The sequence below is a fragment of the Aquarana catesbeiana genome, linkage group LG02 (assembly GCF_042186555.1).
Source record: "Aquarana catesbeiana isolate 2022-GZ linkage group LG02, ASM4218655v1, whole genome shotgun sequence".
In the NCBI taxonomy this organism is placed as follows: Eukaryota; Metazoa; Chordata; class Amphibia; order Anura; family Ranidae; genus Aquarana; species Aquarana catesbeiana.
Genome location: NC_133325.1, coordinates 551988445 through 552009841, shown reverse-complemented (window position 1 = coordinate 552009841; position 21397 = coordinate 551988445). Strand labels below are relative to the sequence as shown.

Sequence of the window (21397 nt, the reverse complement as noted above, 5' to 3'; positions counted from 1 at the left end):
CAAAACACGACTTAGCACTTGGTGGAGAAACCCGTTTTGGAAAGCACAGAGGCAAGAAGTTTCTTGTAGTTGGTTACCAGGTTTGCATACATCTGGGTGGACATAAACTCTTTCATCTCCTCCACCCTGGGTCTACCCAACATAGTGAATCCCAAGAACTGCCATTTGGGCATCCTTTGTGACCCGATGATCCCTTCTCACGCCAAGAGACTTCTTCGCATCCTATGCTTCTATGCAAGAAAATCCCTTCTCCTATCCTGGAAAGGACCAAGGTCACCAACACGATCCCAGTGGCTGAAACTGGTTAATGACTCTCTCGCCTTGCATAGACTAACCTTTGAATTACAAAAAAAGTTAAGACATTTAATAAAATCCGGGGCAAGTGGATAGCGAGTCCCTTGCCACTGACTCCTATGTCATTATACTGAACTATAACTGTCTGTACGGTCATCTGTTATCTACTACCTTTTGGCAGTTATTAAATGTATCTACTGGTACCATATTATATGTGAAACTGCATATTCCTCACAACTGTAAAAATACTGGGAGACATGTGAGATAAGTGAATGTAAATGGTTTATTAATTGCAATTGATTTTGTACTTTTTTTGAACCGGGCATTGTGTGTCTAATTTTTTTGTGTTTGTATGTCTTTAAAACTAAATAAATAGATCTTAAAAAAAAAAAAAATGAAGATCTTACAATTTTAGCCACAGCTAATCCTTTTAAAATGTGCATCAAGCATATTAAAATAGGTGAACATAAAAATAAAAATGCCCACTTTTTTAGCTTATTGCCATGATCTTTAATCTGTGAACAGCAAACCTGTACAATACTACTGCTCTCTATAAAGAATTCACAACACAGGCTGCATGCCTACAGATGGTTCTAAAAAGCAAAAAACTGGCCAAAAAAAAAAAAAAACGCACACAAGATATTTTGGCATTTTTATCTTTTACTCAGTCATGAATAAGTATTAATACTTGTAATCAATTCCTGCAGCTTCATTCAGTTTGCAATCCAACTTTCTAGTTGCTTGGTTTCTTCACAAAACTAGAGGATCAAAAATAAAATGAAAGCCGTTTTCTCATCTGCTTCCTACTATCTTAACTGTGAAGGACAGAAGCCAGCAGAAATAGAACTTCAAAGTTTTGGATTTCTAAAGCAGGAAAGTAGTAAAACAAACGAAAACATGGTGCTAACCAGTTACATGGTTAACAGGCAAAATGTAGGAAGATTAAATACATGTCTAAGACTGAAATAAAAGACTTTTGTGAGCACAGACTCTAACAGCTCATACAGGCACGCTTGCTCCACACTGAGGTTCAGTCCATACCCATGGGTGTTGTGACCTCTACATCTCTGGATTTAGAGTTCATCAGCTCACGACGAATCTCATTACATATTTGAGGGTGGTTGTGGATTCGCAATAGTTCATGTAAAGCCTCTTTTTGTTCTGATGACATATCTTCCTTGTACCTCTGACAAAGTGTGAGTAGACTTTGATGCCACAACACAGGGAGCTCTCTCCGGTCTGAGCGGAAAGCCAGGAAGTGGAAGACAAGGGCATCAAGCACTCGAAAGGGAAGAGCATACTTTTTATCAATCAACAGTCTCAGGAAAATACTATTAGCTCCATTATATTCCATCTCTGCTATCTTCAGCATTGCAGCACTAGAAAAGAGGTAATAGAATTGGAAATTAAAGTTTGCAAACTGAGTAAACATAGTATGGATATAATACATTCAATGACATTTTTTAAGAAAGATTAAATAGATGCAGCAGAAGAATCTGTCAAGCTGATTTGATAAATCAATGTGGGAAAATTCTTTCAATACTCAAGAACCCCACAAATATATCAGCTGCCATATGGATCAACTTAAATTATAGATGATTCCATTGCAAACAGAGGAAACAACAGCTCCAAAAGCTTTTAAAACGTTACCTACGGACAATGTTGGTCATTGTAGTTTTATGGGCATGTGCAAATTTTGAGGCATATTACTAGGCACATCATCTACATTTTACAAAAAAAAAAAAAAAAAAATCTGAGTTAGGCTTACTGGTAACTCCTTTTCTGAGAGTCTTCCAGGACAGCCCATGAGACCTAGGGCTCCTCCTACCAGCACAGAAAACCCGTTAACCCCCACCGGATTAAAGGGCGGCCCTCCAGGCCCCATGTCAGTATTTCTCAAGAACCGTATGATGTACCTGCAAAACATATGCATAATACACATAACTCAAGACATAACCGGGTGGGAATCCAGCTGTCCTGGAAGACGCAGAAAAGGAGTTATCGGTAAGTCTAACTCAGCTTTTCTCCAAGCGCCTTCCAGGACAGCCCATGAGATGATGAGCCAGAACTTACCAGTCTAGGGAGGGACAATTCCTTGAAGGACCTTACGACCAAACCCCTGCCCCCAAGAGGAAAGGAGGTCCAGGCGATAATGTTCAACGAAGGTTGAAAAACCGGACCATGTGGCAGCCTTGCAAATTTGTTCCGGTGAAGCTCCAGCCCTTTCAGCCCAAGACACAGACAAGGCTCTTGTTGAGTGTGCAGTGACAAAAGGCGGAGGAACTTCCGTGATTTTTTAAGATTCAGAAATAGCTTGCTTTATCCATCTAGCCAAGGTGGCTTTAGATGCACGCTTTCCCTTGTGTGCTCCTGAGAAGAGAACAAACAAGGCGTCTGTTTTCCTAAAGGTCTTGGTGACCTCAAGATAGATGAGAAGAATTCTTCGAACGTCTAAAAATCTAAATTTATTTTCTTTTTTGCTCTTTGGCGTACTACAAAAAGGTTGGCAGTACAATGTCCTGCAATATGTAGAAGGTACTGGCCACCTAAGGCAAACATCCTGGATCTGTCTTCAAAAAAAAAAAAAAAAAATCAGATCTTCAAAGATTGTGAGGAAAGGTTCTCTAACTGAAAGGGCCTGTAACTCACTTACCCTACGAGCTGAGGTAATTGCTATCAGGAAAATGGTCTTTAAAGTGGATGTAAATGCAAAAAATGTTTTCTTCATTTAGGCTTGTAACTTGTACTATATAGGATTTCATATCATTTGTGCCCAGTCATGCCACAAAGAGTTAATCCAGCTCTGAGTAATCCTCTTCTCTTTTTTCAGTGAGATAAAAACAGACAGAGAAATACCAGTCAGTTCTTCCCCCCTGCTGTGAGTGACAGGTCATTTACATATCTTATGCACAAGCCTTAGAGAGGCATTATGTGTAATTTCCATCTCCCTTCTTTCTTCTCCAGCTCTCCCATGATTGGCTGCTCCACACCTCAGCATGATTGGGCATGCTGAAGTCATGTGGTGACTTTTCTGGGTTTTGACTGGATGTTAGTGATCATAGCAGAAGTTCAGTGTAAGAAATGCACAGGAGAAAATTCATGTTGACAAGGGGAGTGTCTCTACACTCCCCTTGTCTTGTCATGATGTCAGTAGACTCCCCGCCCATCTCTATGGCCGGGGAGTCTACTGACATCATGACTCCACTCACTAAGCTCCAAACAGACCAACCCACAAAATCTGTAGTTTTTCGGGTCTCATAACAGAGGGGAGACGTTTGACAGGTAAGGATACATGCAGGAGGCATGTATAGATATCCACTATGGCAGTAGTTTAGAAAGGATGAGAGTGGGTTTACATTCACTTTAAGCTAAGGAATTTAATTGTAATATTCTCCAGGGGCTCAAAAGGGAATTCTACCAGATTTTGAAGCACCAGGGGCAGGTCCCAGGTTGGACAACTTCTAACAACTACCAGCCTAGACCTAGATATTGATTTAAAGAATTTAGCTATAGCGGGATTTTCCAAAAGAAAAAATTCCCTCTTAAAAAAATTCCAAAATTGATGGAACATCATGAGTTAATTTTTGGTTTTCAGATACCCATGAGTTAAATTTCTTCCGGACTTTGGAATATATAGCTCTAGTAACTGGCTTTTTGCAGTTTACCAGGGTCTTGACAACCTTGTCTGAAAACCCCTGGGCGTTTAGTATATTTTCTTCAGATATCAAGCCGTCAAGCTTAAGGAAGCCACCTGTGGGTATGGCACTGAACCCTGAGACAATGGGGGTTATTTACGAAAGGCAAATCCACTTTGCACTAAAAGTGCACTTGAAAGTGCAGTCACTGGAGATCCGAGGGGGACATGCAAGGAAAATAAAACGTAATTTTAGCTTGCACATCACTGGATGATAAAATCAGCAGAGTTTCCCCTCAGATCTACAGCAACTGCACTTCCAAGTGCACTTGTAGTGCAAAGTGGATTTGCCTTTCGTAAATAACCCCCAATAGGTCTTGTCTCTTCGGGAGTCTGAGTTGAGGCTCTGAGACCAGAGTCTGCAACAGGGAAAACTGTGGCCTCTTTGGCCAAAAAGGGGCTATTAGGATGAGATCTGTCTCTTCTAAAAGAAACTTTCGGAGGACTTCCGAAATTAGCCTGATCGGTGGGAGGGCATAACAGAGGCTGAATGGCCACAGATTCGCTAGAGAATCGATCCCCAATAATTGATCTGCTGGATTCAGGGAAAAGAACTTCTTGCAATTGCTCTGATTTGTGAAAAGATCCGCTTCAGGACATCCCACAGATTTCCAGATGCAGGGACCAATTACATAGTTGGTGAGGTTGAAAAAAAAAAAAAGACAGAAGTCCATCGAGTTCAACCTGTAAATTTGTCCCGACATACCTGGTAGCGGCTGAGATAATCTTCCAGACAGTTGTGTCCCTTTCAGGTGCACTGCTGTGATCGAGGCTAGATTTCCTTCTGCCCATGATAAGATTTCCTGGATTGAAGTATCCGACTCTTTGTACCTCCTTGTTTGTTGAGGTATGCAACAGTAGAGATATTGTCGGATAGAATCTGGAGATTGCGAATCCTGATTTCCATCTGAAATGCCTGCAAGGCTCTCTTGAACCGCTAGAAACTCTCTCTGATTCGATGAAGCTCCTGCTTCCCTGGGGGATCATTTTCCCTGTGCCTTTGTGTTGCTGAGATGGGCTCCGCATCCCCAGGAACTTGAGTCCGTTGTGATCCTCTGGGATATTGGAATGGACCACGGTAGACCTTTTGTCAGGTGAAGGTACGACTTCCACCACCATAAACTTCTTTTTACCCTGGAAGGTATCCAGACTCTCGATTCCAGGGAACTTGTGTCTCCGTCCCAGTTCCTTAGCAGGAACAGTTGCAGTGAGCGTTGGTGCAACCTTGCCCATGGAGCCGCGGGAAAGCAAGAGGTCATCAGACCTACTGCTCTTGAGATTTTTCTCAGTGAGACCAATTGATTGGTCTGTAAGGCTGACATCGCCTGAAACACTTTTAAGACTTTCTCCTGGTTTACTGAACAAAATTCGTATCCCAAATATGTAACCCTCTGGGACAGAGTCAAGGAAGACTTGTCTTTGTTTATCAACCAGCCTAGTGGCTGTAGGAAGTCCTGTATGGTCTGGAGATCTGCTAACAATTTTTGGTACGAGTCTGCCACCACTAAGAGGTCGTCCAGGTATGGGTCAATAGTTATTGCTTTCAATTTAAATGGAGCGCCTCTCCCAACACCTTTGTAAAAATGCATGGGGCTGAAGACAGCCCAAAGGGGAGGGCTTGAAATTGAAAGTGCCGGATCTCTGTCCCAGTCTTGACGGCTAGTCTCAAGAACCTTTGGAAAGCTGGATGTATAGGGATGTGCAGGTAGGCATCCCTCAAATCATCGTATCCATACGAAAATGCTTGTACCTGACTGAGCGGTTTAATGACCAGAGGTTCAGGATAAGCTGAACTTTTTCCTCGACGGCTTTCTGATGACAAAAATATTGGTATAAAATCCCTTGCCATGCTCCAACCGGGAAACCGGGATCAGGACCCTTTGGTCTATCAAGTCTCCAATCTGGAGACCCAGGGCCCTCGCTTTTACCCGATCTTGAGGAGGCAAAGTGACCAATAATCTCTCTGGTGGCTGGGAAGAGAATTCTAGCCTGCACCCATTGGTCACTAGGTCCAGGATAAATGGACTTGAGGTGACTGCTCCCCACTGCAGGGGGAAAGCCCTCAATCTCCTCCCACTGGGAGACATGAGTCACTGTGGATTGGCGGGCTGTTGAAGGTTAAACAAGACTCCCCCCCCCCCCCCCCCCCCCTTTACCCCTGCCTTTGAGCCCTGTTGTCCTTTTTTCTTGGACCCTGCTGCCTACTTTGCCCACAATTTTTTTTTCTGGCTGTTGGCTTTTTCTTATTCTCAGGGAAGGCCTTTTTTCTATTGGCTATGCGCTCCAGTGCCTCTTGTAGACCTGGGCCAAAAAGATTATCTCCTGTTAAGGGAAGACCACATAGGCAAAATTTAGAAGCAGTGTCGCCTGACCAGGTTTTAAGCATAGGCTTCTTCTGACCTAATTCACCAAGGCTGAGGTCCTAGCTGTCATTCTAACCCACCAGTGCCCGAAAGAAGAGAGGGAAGGACTTCAGAATCTGTTCCCTAGAAGTTCCTGCCAACAGATGCCTTTCTATTTGTGTCAACCAAACTTCTAGGTTTCTGGCTACACAAGTGGATGTTAGGGCAAGGTTAAGATCCCCAGGCCCTGCATAGAAGGATATCTCCTCTTTTATCCATTGTTTACCTAAGCTTGGTCCTATCGTCAAAAGCTAGGTCTGTGTTTTTTGAAACTTTGGAAAGATATGCGTCTAACTTGGGATTTTTGTTCCATGGCTGCACTGTGTCCTCTTTAGGTTAACAGGAAAAAACAGTTTTCTCTCTGGATTTTCCCACTCCAGCTTGATGGTATCAAGCAGGGAACTATGCACGGGGGAAAACTCTATCCTTTTTCTTATGCAAACCTTTGTACATAAGGTCATGTTTAGACAATTGTACCTTCTCTATATCAAGGGTTGTATAGATAGCCTTCAATAAGTCATCAACGTCTTCCAATGACAACTTATAACTCGAGCCCTTTACGGATTTTCTGTCCCTGGCCCCGTATCTGACCCTGATTCTTCCGGTGAAGAACGGGTAGATCTGGCTTCTTTCTCAGAGTCTTCACTCTCTGCGCTCTGCTGTGGAGCCCTTGGGTTGGACCCTGTGAGGGACCTGGATCTTAGTACTCAGTGTTTTGAAATGAGCTGAACTTTGACGTTAGCTCATCTCTAACAAAAGTTAGCATTTTCTAATAGGAAACTACTGGGTCATCCTTGACTAGGCTGTCTATACAAGTGTGGCAAACTGCTTTGTTCCATGAGGAGCTCAATTTTTTTCTCCAAACCGCACATTTCCTTTTAGGTGGCTGTGCTTGGGCCTTGTCCTGAGTCTTGGTCTGTAACAGAAACAAAATGAACCATAGTGTAATTTAAGCCACCAACACTCCATAACACCTCGTGCAGGAGGGAGGAAAATGTGTCCCCTTCACCAAGTCCAACCACTGGATATGCAAGGGGGTGCAAACACTCCTCCAAGCTTACCGGAAATGACCTGGAAGCACTTCCTGTGGGCCAGCTTGGAGCGCACAGCTCTGCTACGCCCCCCCCCCCACGCATCTGTGGCTTCTTCTCTTTCTCCTGCACATACAGCCAGGCTGTCAGCAGGGAAAAACATGCCGCCCAGCGCTATGGGGCCAGACAATCACCCTGGTCCTGGCCTTCGCCAGGCACTGGGAAGCAAGGACAGCAGCCACCAAACTCCACATAGAGGAGTTTATCTCCCATGGTTGAAACACAGTGTAAGCTACATTCTCCAGCCTTTCATTTGCTGCGAAGGTGAATCCATCCACCCCCTGCGGATCTGATCACCATCAGTTTCCCACGGTCGCCTCAGAAGGAACCATTGGAATCCACTACTAACATCTCTCCACAAGCATCCATCTGGATCGGTGGATCCACAAGCCTGAATGACACTTAGCCATACGGTGAATGTGTCCACCTTTTCCGGTAAGCGTATTTACTCCTTCCGTTTTTCCTGTGGATTTTCAGCATATGAAGACCACCCATGCGATTTAAGTGTACTTATCACATACGCTCTTCCTCTTCGGCACCAGAAGTATTATGTTGCTTAGGTGGATGAACTTTCATTTTGTTATGGACATTACTTTTAGCCATTGGAGGTTTACCCTCCCACTTTTTTCAATGTGGTTGTCATCTTTGATCACGTTGAATGATTAGTTGTCACATATATGTTACTAGTATACACTGTGCTAGTTAACGCTTATGAATTTTTGTTTAGCGCTGCATTTATTTTTTCACTCTAGATCATGTTATACCTCTGTACCGTGTTGCTCTCTTGTCTGCAGATCTCCTGATATTCTGGGTTTAGTTGTGGCTTTGTACAAGTGACACTCTGCATAGTCTGATATATAGACCCTTCCACAGCAGCTTCCTGCTGCATATCTAGCCTAAAACACCTCCCCCCTAGTCTTTCGGACTATGCAAATGATGTAACTACCTTCACAGCTCCAATGGTGGGTGGGTGGGATGCAACACATCCTAATTAGTACTGAATCCCGCCCAGTCACACCTAAAGTACCACACCTCAGATTCTGCCTTCCCAGAGCCCTGCTCTCTGTGAAGTGATTAGTTTACATATGAATGAAACGCCTTCATTAAAAAAAACTCCCATAGCCCTGCCTCTGTAGTCTTGCAGTAAGCCTTTATTCTTTGGCATGCTGCAAGACAGGAATGACACATTTACACCTGCTTTGCAGACTGATCTGCATTCGGATTTGCATTTGACAGGCAGATGAGAAGGAGTTGAATCACCTCCTCATCACCTATTTTAACCCCCTAAATGCTGCAGTACTGCACTGCAAACATGCACATTGTGCGCAATGACAGTGTGGCTCTATTAACTAGAATTGGTTGCATCTGGCAGGAGTGCTGAAACACAACAGGAGGTATAGTTCCCACCACAGCCATGAATCAGAGTATCGCAGTCGTGGCATGGGTTCACCCCCAGCCACTGCCCCTTCAGCTAAAGGAGAAGCAGTTAAACCCTGTGGTTGTGCTGCATTTTTACACCAATAATTTAAATAAGCCCTAAGATTGTAATGACTCTAGTATGGAAATGATCCCTTGCATCTAAGGCCCCAGGCACACTTTGTGTAAAAGAAGTGCGCATTTCTGCTCACAATAATTTTAGTGCGTTTGGTGACTACACATACAGTTTACAACAACCAAAGATTTGTGTGACTAAATACAGTTTTGTGTGTGTTATGTGCGCGCACACACACGCAGTACAAATCATGCCTTTAACAAAGACAATTTGCTGTTAAAAAGAACAAGATCAGAGCAGGAAAAAAAAAAAAACATGATCATGTGATCAGTCTTATATTTGTGTGCCCTTTTATAGATAGAATAGCACATTTCTTTGTAGTTTGTAAGGTTACAGAGAGGAATGGCTTGTGATTGGTAAGAGCAGAATTTCAATACACTTTTTTAACCACTTCAATAGCAGGCAACAGAATTTTTATCATTTTGTTCCCACAAATAGAGCTTTCTTTTGGTGGTATCTGATCACCTCTGGGGTTTTTATTTTTGCTAAACAAATTAAAAAAAAGACCAAAAATTTTGAAAAAAATAAGTTTTGCTTCTGTTTCTGTTATAAAACTGATAAGGCGGCACCGATGAGGTGGCACCAATGAGGGGGCACTGACAGGCACTGATGATGGGCACTAATATGCGGCACTCATGGGTGGCACTGAAAGGCTGCAAAGATGGGTACTTATGGGTGGCACCGATAGGCGGCACTGCTGGGCATTGATACGTGGCACTGCTGGGCACCGATACGCATAAATGGTGGCACTAGCAGTGGTAGGCATTGTGAGTGGGCACTGATTGGCAGCTGCCTTACCATTGATTGGCAGTTGTCTTGGCACTGATTAGCATTTCCCTGGTGGTCTAGGTGGGGCATACCTGGTGGTCCAGTGTGAATGGCCATCCTGGTGGTCCTGGGCGGGATCCGAGGGGGGACTATGCTGATAAACAATCAGCACAGACCCCCCCCTGTCAGGAGAGCCGCCGATCGGCTCTCCTCCAATCGCGTCTGTCAGACGCGAGTGAGGAAAACCAATCAACGTCTCTTCCTGTTTACATTGTGATCAGCTGTGATTGGACAAGGCTGATCACGTGGTAAAGAGCCTCCGTCGGAGGCTCTTTACCGAGATCGGTGTAGCGGTGTCTCAAGCTGACACACCGCACCACCGATGGGTGCACGGCGGCTGTTATCCTGCAGGACGTCATATGACGCCCAGTCAGGATAACTGAACCAACACGCCCGGCGGTCATTCTGCTATAGGCCGGGCGGGAAGTGGTTAACCACCCACATGAAGGCTCAGAAACACCCACAGTAACTCTAGGACCCACCCACATCAACTCCCAGAATTGCTACAAGTGACTTCCATAGCCCGCCCTGAAACTACAGAGGCTCAAAGGATTGCAAGACATGAAGTATCAGGACTGGTAAAGGAAGGAAACCGGAAGTCATAGAACTTTGAAATTCAGCCAGGAGTGACATCACAAAGAAACCTGCTTTAAACAGCTAAAGTAGGTAAGTTACACACAATTTGACATTGGGGCTGTGATTCGTTTACATGCACAATGCATCTGTTGTTTTGGGGAAGAAAAGCTGGAGTTCTTCTTTAAAGCTGGCCAAAATCTTAAAGTGGTTCTAAAGCCTCAAGTTTTTTTTTTTTTACCTTAATGCATTCATGCATTAAGGTAAAAAACCTTCTGTGCTGCAAGAGCCCCCCAGCCCCCTCCCTTATTCTTACCCGAGCCCAATTCGATTCAATGTAATGCACAATAGTAGCGGCTCCCTCCTCATTGGGCAGATTGATAGCAGCAGCCGCCATTGGCGGCTGCTGCCAATCAAATGTTGTGACGAGGGATCGGGGGCAGGGCCAAATCGCCCAGTCTATGTCAATAGGGGGAAATCGCTGAAGAGGGGCCTGGAGCGCCAGGGGGGGGCCCCAGAAAAGGAGGATCGGGCTGCACTGTACAAAACCATTATACAGAGCAGGTAAGTATAACATTTTATTTTGGTTTAAATAATAATCAAGGTTTATAATCACTTTAAGAAATGCTTTGCTAAAGCTCTCTCTCCACTGTAGTTCTATTCAAGCTCAAGTCCATATGAACAATGCCTAAAAACATCTTTAATAATATAAAAACTGAATTTTAACTGTTGGTCAATATAAAATTAAATAAAATAGTGACACTAAGTCAAAATAGCGGCGCTGAGTGTTTGCTCAAAAGGGTGTTAAATCACCCCAAAGTGACATGTGACTAAAAACCTCTTATATTTACATTGAAGTATAAATAATATGTACTAAAAAAATGAATATTGCAACAATAAATATGTGACAATAATAAAACACCCTGTGATAAGTGTGATAATATAGTGACAATAATAAGTAAAAGGTGCACAAATAATATACAAAAAGTCCATAAAGTTTTGAAAGGGGATCCAAAATCGAAGTGAAGTGCTTTTATTTCATTCACCACACCAGTGTGTCTGTGATTCCACTCACCTAAAGAAACTCACTCACTGAATTCGAATGCCTACATTTTCATGTTAGGCTAAAACACATTTAAACCACATGGATAGGGTTTCAAAGCAAGCATCCAAATCTCAGCCGTGTGTCTCACATAATCTCCACATGTAAATGAAAGAAGTGTACCAATAGTGTGATACTGTAAAAAATGTTTTAATGAAAACACCAAAAACCTCCAATATTTATACTCGCATTGTGAAAGTTAAAAATCAGCAAAGAGTGATTAAGGCAAGACTTGAAATCTTCCAGAGCAGCGGATCATACGGCCACGGCGGACCCAAGGTGTGCAAGCATATGAATAAATCTCACCCCTCCCTTGGTCCTGGATCTTATCTCGCTCGTCACCTTCTAGTGTTCCATGTACGGTCCTGCGTCAATGTTGTTGATTGCCGTACAGCCACGCCCCCAACATGTTTCATCATGGGGTTTGCCATGAGTAAGTCCTTGTGACAAAACATGTCGGGGGCCTGGCTGTATGGCAATCAACAACATTGACGCAGGACGGTACATGGAACACTAGAAGGTGACGAGCGAGATAAGATCCAGGACCAAGGGAGGGGTGAGATTTATTCATATGCTTGCACACCTTGGGTCCGCCGTGGCCGTATGATCCGCTGCTCTGGAAGATTTCAAGTCTTGCCTTAATCACTCTTTGCTGATTTTTAACTTTCACAATGCGAGTATAAATATTGGAGGTTTTTGGTGTTTTCATCAAAACATTTTTTACAGTATCACACTATTGGTACACTTCTTTCATTTACATGTGGAGATTATGTGAGACACACGGCTGAGATTTGGATGCTTGCATTGAAACCCTATCCATGTGGTTTAAATGTGTTTTAGCCTAACATGAAAATGTAGGCATTCGAATTCAGTGAGTGAGTTTCTTTAGGGGAGTGGAATCACAGTCACATGTCACTTTGGGGTGATTTAACACCCTTTTGAGCAAACACTCAGCGCTGCTATTTTGACTTAGTGTCACTATTTTATTTAATTTTATATTGAACAACAGTTAAAATTCAGTTTTTATGTTTGATTCCTTTTCAGTGGCAGCTTCCAGATAAAAATATCTGTCCAGAGGTGCAGTGGTGCTATTTTTGAGTAGTGGCGGTTTTTCTCAGTTATACCAACAGGAATATACTAATAAACATCTTTGCCTACTTACATTGTGCGTTCGGTATTGCAAATGGCAACTATGCACATGTTACATGTTTAGGATGAGTACCGATTTATTTTTTACTGTATTCTGTCTCTAGTAATCTGTATATGAATTCAGGCAGGTACCTGGAGTGAAGTACAGGGATGGAGCATTTTGTTAGAATACTTCCAATAATTACAGCTTCTCTCAAGGTGCATGATCCAGACTCACAAAGCGGTATGAGGATTCCTAAAAAATAAAAAAGGGAAAGAAAAAGAATAGCTTCTTTGTTCATTTTCTCACATGGTATGATACACAAGCAACCTATAGGGAAAAAAAAAAAATCTGGATTTTGCAGAACGTACATAAATATGGTAGAGATCAGATCAAAGTTCATGACATCTAGGTCTCATGACTGCAGACATTTTTAGACACTCCTTATAAGAGACCAGAGTACGCAGTAGCACACATACCTGGTATAGGCTTTTAGAGAATGGTCAGTGAAGAGCACAGCATTAGTATTTATTGCTTTTAGTTTTTCCTTTTTTTTTTTTAAATAAAAACACACAGAAGCCCATCACTTAGTTATTAAGCATTTTGGGACAGATGTATGCAAAAGTACCAAAAACCCCACCTTAAAAGGAACCAATCAGGTTTGAAAATGAAACATTAATTCTTATTAGCTGCTGTAGAAAATGTGAAATATTTCTACTAGTACAGCTTTCATACATAAGCTTCTTTGTGAACATACCTTTAAACCAGGCACCAGGCTTAAATAATGCTTTTTTCAGAGCCATGTAAAGATGGAAATTAAGGCGCTTGTATTCAGCAATGTCATCTCGCACACGTGGAAGCAGAACAAGGTTGTAGAAGCGTTGTGCCATACGTTCTGTCAAGTTAGATGAGAAGATGCTGGTAGGATCATAAGGAAAAGTACATTAGATCAAAACATAACTCAATACTACTAAAAAAAAAAAAAAAATCTGGTTTAAACGTTTATACAAAAACACATACCGCGTGGCTTGATACATGGCTGCAGCAGTCCAGGTCTCGGGCTCTGTAATGTACAGGATCTGTTCCCAATTTGCTAGGGCTGGAACTATTTTGAAGGCTTTAGGGAGCTTGCCACTACGATAGGTTGAAAGAACCTAAAAATAGACAGACAATGTTAATGACATTAATGCAAATCTTAAAAAAAGAAAAAAGAAAAATAAGTGTGTTTTTCCTATAAAACTCATAATGCCATTTCCTTTAACCTCTTCCAACTCGCCCCAGGGTCCCTTTAACCCTTTTGCTGACTGGTCCGTACACAGACATAAATGACAGCGGGGGGGGGGTTCACACACAATCTGGTGGCTGCAGCCACCAAGACTGCGTCTACAACTGACAGGCAGACTCCTGCCTGTCAGGTGAAAGCATTTGCGCCGCTGCCCGATTGTTAACAACAACGTCCCCCCCGCACCATGTTTTCCAGGCTCCGCTTGCCCCTCTGCGGGCCCAGGACCTACATGGCGAGTGCCGGCTGCTGGGGTGGGTCTGCTCTCCTCCCCTTCTTGATGTGACCTGGAAAGCGACATCTATGACATCACTTCCGGGTTAGCCTTTCCGTATCCCCGGCAAGCTTAGCTGGAAAGCAATGGGTTTTTTTTTGCAAAAAAATAAAGTTACACCCAAGCACATAACATTTATTTGTTCTCAAAGCTAGCCAGGTCACATAATATTGACATCACACATGTGGGCGTGTATACAGGCTGTAGTGGAAATCTCCTCCTACCTTAACTCTCAGCACTAGAGAAACTGTGCCATTTATCATGTAACCGTGGTATACAGATCATTCAAAAAGGTATATAGCGGCATTTTAAAATGCAACTTTTCCCTGAACAGAAAAAATATAAAAGCAGGAAGGATTATTGCCTTGCACCTTGTGAAGTGCTTTAGACTGTACACACAGTGTACATTCTCTGCATATTTCAGTGCTGGGATGGATGAACTCCTGTGCACATGTGCAAGTTATATCATCCTCATCCTGGCCCAGCCAATTAAAATGGGCAAAGCCAGAGAGAAGATGTCAGTGTCTGTGAGAGAGCTCATGGGCATCACATTATTGGACGGGAGTATTAGCAGGTTTGTTTTTGCTTTAACATTTTTTTTTTAATTCCCACCTCCTTTACTCCCTTATACACTTCTAACACTCGAGGGTCCAACTGTGGCATTGGTCTTCCAGAAACCTCCGACATCACCGTTTCCACTTCTGTTTGCTTTTCTGTTATTTTATCCATGATTATGTCAGCAAGAGTCCGTCTACAAAACAGCAAAGAGGATACCCATTATGAGATCACATGCTACAAAAAGTTGCGCTGCGCTTTGTGAATGGGACGCGATGTGTTGTGGGACACACACAGTTCCCATAACACACCGCGCCCCATTCCCTAGAAGACAATATGGGGAGGAGAAGACAAAACATCACTGCGGCATAGGAAGAGGCAGATTAGGAAGACTGCCTAGCAACAGCCATTTCAGGTGAGTTCAAAATTTGATTTTTTTTTTGTTTTTCTTTCCTCCAATTTTTTAGGGATTTTTTGGTGCAATTTGTTTATTTGTGGTGGAGCGCCACTTTAAGGACTGAGCCTCTTTTTGACACTTGTTGTTTGGAAGTTAAAATATTTTTTTTTTTGCTAGAAAATCACTTAGAACCCCCAAAGAGAATAAAATGGCAGTCATTGCAATACTTTATGTCACACCGAATTTGCACTATGGTCTTACAAGCGCAATTTTTTTGTGTAAAAAAAAAAAAAAAAAATGCACTTTGACTTAAAAAAAAAATAAGACAACAGTAAGATTAGCCCATTTTTTTTTTTATATTGTGAAAGATAATGTTACGCCGAGTAAATCGATACCCAACAGGTCATGCTTCAAAATTGCACCCGCTCGTGGAATGGCGACAAACTTTGACCCTTAAAAATCTCCATAGGCGACTTTTAAAAATTTCTACAGGTTACCAGTTTTGAGTTAGAGGTAGTAAAGAATTAGTGCTCTAACGATCGCGGCAATACCTCACGTGTAGTTTAAACACCGTTTTCATATGCGGGCGCGACTTACGTACATGCTCGCTTCTCCATGCGAGCTCGGTGGAAAGGGGCGCTTTAAATTAATTTCTTATTTATTTTACTTTTTTATTTAATTTTACACTGTCCTAAAAAAAAAAAAAAAAAAAAAAAAAAAAGGGGGGTCACTTTTATTCCTATTACAAGGAATGTAAATAGAGTAAAAAGAATGACAGGACCTCTTAAATGTGAGATCTGGGGTCAAAAAGACCTCAGATTTCACATTACACTTATATGCTATTAAATAAATAACTAAAAATTCCCCTTTAAGACCATTGGGTCTGTCATCCAATGTTATGGAGCCGAGTGGGGGCCATCTTTTCCTCACTCGACTCCAGGCCTGTCAGGGGAGAGGACGCGATTGTCTCCGCCGCAACCAACTGCTCCGGTAAGTGGCAGAGACATCCGGAGCGCGGCGGGAGCCCTCTCCCACCCCTGATAATAGTGATCTTGTGGTGAATCCACCGAAGAGACCACTCTTATCTGAAAGAGGACTGCCCGCCATTTCTAAAAATACCGACGTACAGCTACGGTGGTATGCAGTAATTGGTTAATCTGCATCAAAAATGCATGCACAGTGTTTTCCATGTATTCCAGTGGCCCTAATTCAAACCAGTGCAGTGTGTTCCAGTACAGTCAATAACATGTTCCATTTTTTCTCTATGGAATGCGGCAAAACACAAAAAATAAAGATTGGAAAAAACGCATCAAAAACGAATTGAATGCTGTACAAACGTCTCCTGTTTGGCAAAAATGTGAGCAAACAGGCGATTATAAATCTTTCCCAGGATTCCCTGTTCTTCAATAGTATATATAATTGAACTGGCAGATTATTTTTTTAAGGGTTCTCACCTCACTGGAGGGTTTTTATTCATAAACATTGCAATTGCCTTCTCATCTTCAGGGTTCACCTCTACATGTTCATTATAGGTTGCTGCATCCATAGACGCGGCCTTCTCTAAGGTGGGCCATTCCTCATCCTCCGAGTCTGAATTTGCAGCTTTACTCTTATAATCTACATGCAAGAAAAAACAAGTTCAGATCATAGAGAGCAAATGATTGTTTTTTTCCCAAAAATAGAGTAATGGCTTTAAAATACCAACAAATGCATACCGTATATACTCGTGTATAAGTCGAATTTTTCAGCCCCTTTTTTGGGGCTGAAAGTGCCCCCTTCGACTTATACACGAGTCACCGCCGTTTGTCTGCATGATCAGCGTGTCATGCAGGCAGACGGCGGCCAGCGTGTGCTGCATAGACTCGGCAGCGGCTCTCAATGTTCAAAAGCCGCGCCTCCTTGTCTGTGATAGGCAGTCAGTGTACAGCCTATCACAGACATTCTCTCATCCTCGTCCGTGGTATGAGGATGAGAGAATGTCTGTGATAGGCTGACCGCTGACTGCTGGGAAATGGAGTTTTTTGGACGAGGAGGAGGCGCGGCTTTGGAACAGTGAATGGCTGAATACTACACGCTGATCGGTGCAGAGCAGCGCACGGAGGATGCACAGGACACAGGTAGGATGCACACACACACACAGACACAGGTACATATACACAGGACACAGGTACATATACACAGGTACATGACACAGGTACATATACACATACACAGGACACAGGTACATGCACATATACACAGGTACATGCACATATACACAGGACACAGGACACATGACACATATGCACAGGACACAGGGAGGTATACAGCTGCAGATGGGCATTGCTGACCCTCTTTTTCCACTTGCAGTAGCTGCTGCATTTCTCACCCTCGTCTTATACTCGGGTCAATAAGTTTTTCCCATTTTTTTGTGGTAAATTAGGGCCTCGACCTATACTCGGAACGACTTATACTCGAGTATATATGGTAACTTAAAAAAAAAATGTAACCAAAGGCAAAAAACTTTCTTTTTCAATTTGGATAGAGTAGGGAAACCTGTGTAATTTTTTTTATTTCGCCATCTGTGTCCTATTGGGGAGATTTATGTTTACTTCCTGTCCCATAGTCAAAACAGGAAGTAAGAGGAAATTCCTACAAATTGAGGGAATCCCTTGGCCCCCAGGTAACCAGAACTAGTATCCCCATTGGGGGACAACCCAAAATTTGGGAATTTCTTTTACTTTCAATGAGAATAGTAAACGTGACGAATAGAGTGGGTGAATCTTTCTAATGGGAACACAGACATCAATAAAAACCTAATACCTCTCTACCCTATCCCAAGGAAAAAAAAAAAAAAAAAAAAAAAAAAAAACCCTTTAGTTATACTGTAAAGCTCATCTCCAGCCTCAAACTCCTTTCCCTGAAGAAGGGCTCCCAACTTTTCTCTGTTTTATCCAAAACAATTGTTTTCTATGTATATGTTGACACCATACATATGCGGTGCTGTGCAGTAAAACTCAGTTCAATAAATAGGGCATTAACATGCCCCGAGTGTTATGGCCAGCATAAAGTGATTGTAAACCGTATATAGTTTAAAAAAAAAAAAAACAACGAGCATGTCATACCTACCTCCTCTGTGCAATGGTTTTGCAGAGAGCAACCCTGATCCTCTTCTTGGGTCCCCTGCTGGCACTCCTGGCCCCTCAAACCTCCCACCACAGCAAGCCCTTTGCTATGGAATAACTTGTGTGGGCTCACTCCTGAGCCAGCTCTGTGTCCATTAACGCACAGAATGCAGCTTGGCCCTGTCCCCTCCTCACTGGCTGTGACTGACAGTGTGTCTGAGCCTATGAGGAGGGAGAGAGCCGAGAGAGCTGCTGCTCTTGTGCACATCGCTATATCGAGACTGGGCTCAGGTAAGTATAAAGGGGGGAGCTGCACTCACAAGTAGGGCTGAAGTTGACAAACTTGATTATAATAATAGTTGTCCTGCATTATTTGTTTACATATCAAGAAATAAAGTGCAGCACACATACAGCCCAGTACACTTTCCATACATGTCGGTAAGTGCCTGAGAACTTGTGAATGTGTGAGGAGCAATGCCTCATGGGACATGTAGTTCTGGGCAGGAGCAGAAGTTTTTTTTACCTTAATGCATTCTATGCATTAAAGGTAGAAAACTTTCCGTGACCAGCTCCCCACCTAGCCCCTCCTGTATACTTTTCTAATCTCGATCTAGCACTGTACCTGCTGAGAGCAGCAGCACGTATGAAAATTCTCAAAGTGACAAACTCCAAAATTTTTCTCGTACGGGAACAGAATGAACGATTTTCCTTTAATGTGTACCGTTTCTGTACGATTTTCGTACAAGAAAAATCTGAAACAAACAAAAAAAAAAGCCCTTGTTTTACGGGAATTTTCATACAAATTTTCGTTCATCGGTTCTGATGTGCTGGGAAACTGCGACAAAAATCAGACGAACGTTCATCCGATTTTCTTATAGTGTGTACCCCACTTGAGTTGTGGGGGTGGAGACTTCAGTGGGGGGGTGTCAGCACAAGTCTTGGCCATTGGGGGACAGGCAGACTGTGCTCCCAGCAGACCAGAAAACTGATCACACTGTTAAGGATGTGCTCTCATGCCTAGTGTGGTCAGTTTTTAATAGGAAAGCAGAGGGACTGACAGGAACACCAGGGATTTCACACAAAAGGAAGCGGTACAAAGAGAATAGGAGACTTTTTCATACACGTACATGGTACAAAAGACACATATCAGGAAGATGAAATGTTGGGGTAACACATTAAACTTTAATGTGACTTGTCTATTAGTTGTATAGGCTACATTATTTTTTTGCTTTTTTTTTTTCCTCAGCAAAAGTGGAGCTCACCTTTAACGTTTCCAGAGTGAGCGGTCACCCACCCCCTATCAGCTCACACATTTCACTCAACAGGTATTTCCTTTAATCAGGGGTTAGTTCACATTTTCACATAAAATGAAAAGCTGAACTCACAACACCCTCACCACACCCCTGGATCCCTGCTGTACTTACCTCCTTCAATGATTATTTGCTACCCATGCCAGCCGATGTAGCGGTTTGTGTATTAGAAAAATGCAATACACGGCCAGGAGGCTGGCCCCCTAAGGCTCGCAATAGGCAAGCACTTGTTAGCACCAGAAGGTGACTGTACTCACCAATGGGAATCTCCCTGTGGTCTCCTTTTAGGGCTGCTTTACACCACAAAAACGCAGTCCGGATGTGTTTCATGCGCATTTAATCCTCCTATTTTTTCATATTAAATAGGGACATGTGCATTCCGGTACATTTTTGATGCGTTTTCCCATGTTCTGCGCAGAAAAAAAATGTTGCGCATTCTACTATTCTTTTTCTGCACTGGAACTGACTGCACTGGAGTGAACTATGCCATTGGAACCCATATAACCTGGACTGCTTCTGAAGGACGTGGTTTTCAGATGCCTAGACCACTGCATCAGCTAGTGTGGGCTGTGATGCAGTGGTCTAGGCATCAGCTAGCTGATGTGGGTTAGGATGTTGCAGATTAGGTTTCCTTTTCATGTTTTGACACAAGGTGGAGTAACCCTTTAAAACGCATCTATAGCCAAAGTATTCATGAACGCAAAGCACGGTTTGAACCTGTTATAGACCCCTTTCACACTGGAGCGTTTTGCAGGCACTATAGCGTTAAAAATAGCACCTGCAAAACGCCCTAAAACAACTGCTCCATCCACTCCAGTGTGAAAGCCTGAGGGATTTCACACTGGAGCGGTGCGCTAGCAGGGCTTTAGAAAAAGTCCTGCCAGCAGCTTCTTTGAAGCGGTGAACTCACCGCTCCTCCACCGTTGCTCCTCATTGAAATCAATGGGGCAGCACTGCTAAACCGCCGGCAAATCGCCGCTGGGCGGATTTAACCCCTTTTCGAATAGCTCCGCTAAAACGGCGCTAAAAATAGGGGGCGAACTTCTGGGAAACTTTGCTGCGCCAAGGTCTCCTGGAAGAGGGGGTGGGTACTTGTCAAAAACAGGGTACCCCCCCAAAAGATGCCAAATGTGGCATCGGGGGGGGGGGGGGGGGGGGGGGGGTGAAGCAAACAAGCAGAGCTTCCCCTTTTGGGTGGAGCTCCACTTTAAGTTTCTGAAAAAAAAAACGGTGGCAAGTCTCTGGAGAGGACAGACACTATAGACTTCTAACCACCCCCTACCCCAAAATTAGAAACAAAAGTACTTTTCTGAACAGATGAGTACCAGGAGGGTGTGATGGGGTAATAACTAGAGGCGATCAGTAGTACATGGACTAGGCCATACCGAGGACAGTTGTCTTCTGCTTAGCGACTTGTCTACCCGGTCCATGCTCGGCCTCCAGTTCTTCCTGCTGTAGCCGGGCCTGCTCCAGGATCTTACGTGACAGCTTCTCATCCACATAGCTCTCGTCCTGCGAGTCCTCGACCCCCTGGCCTCTTTTCTTGCCTCTATTCGTAACTCTGACCGCCCCATCTTGTATGATCTGGTCAGCCAGCGCCACATGACGGGGAGCCGAGCCCCGAGAGCTGCGCTGCTTGGGCATAATTCCACACGTGCTGACAAGCTGCTACTACGCATGCGCCGTGTGTCTCGCCAGTCCCACCGAAGTTGGTGGAACGCAAATACTGACGATTGATGTGTCAAAGCGGAAGCGTCTCTGTCCGCCGCCATGTTGGGATAGACAACCGTGGATATTCCTCATTGTATAA

The 21397-nt window shown here is 43.4% G+C and overlaps 1 protein-coding gene across 1 annotated transcript; it reads right to left on the bottom strand.

The window, feature by feature from the left end:
* Positions 1 to 936: 936 nt before the first annotated feature.
* On the bottom strand, positions 937 to 21300 carry BYSL (bystin like). The gene is made up of 7 exons (XM_073615940.1): positions 20973 to 21300; positions 16628 to 16790; positions 14834 to 14972; positions 13686 to 13819; positions 13423 to 13583; positions 12818 to 12920; positions 937 to 1673 (listed from the first exon to the last, which is right to left on the bottom strand). Exons 1-7 carry the CDS (start codon positions 21229 to 21231, stop codon positions 1325 to 1327), a joined length of 1308 nt encoding a protein of 435 aa, XP_073472041.1. The 5' UTR covers positions 21232 to 21300; the 3' UTR covers positions 937 to 1324.
* Positions 21301 to 21397: the final 97 nt, after the last annotated feature.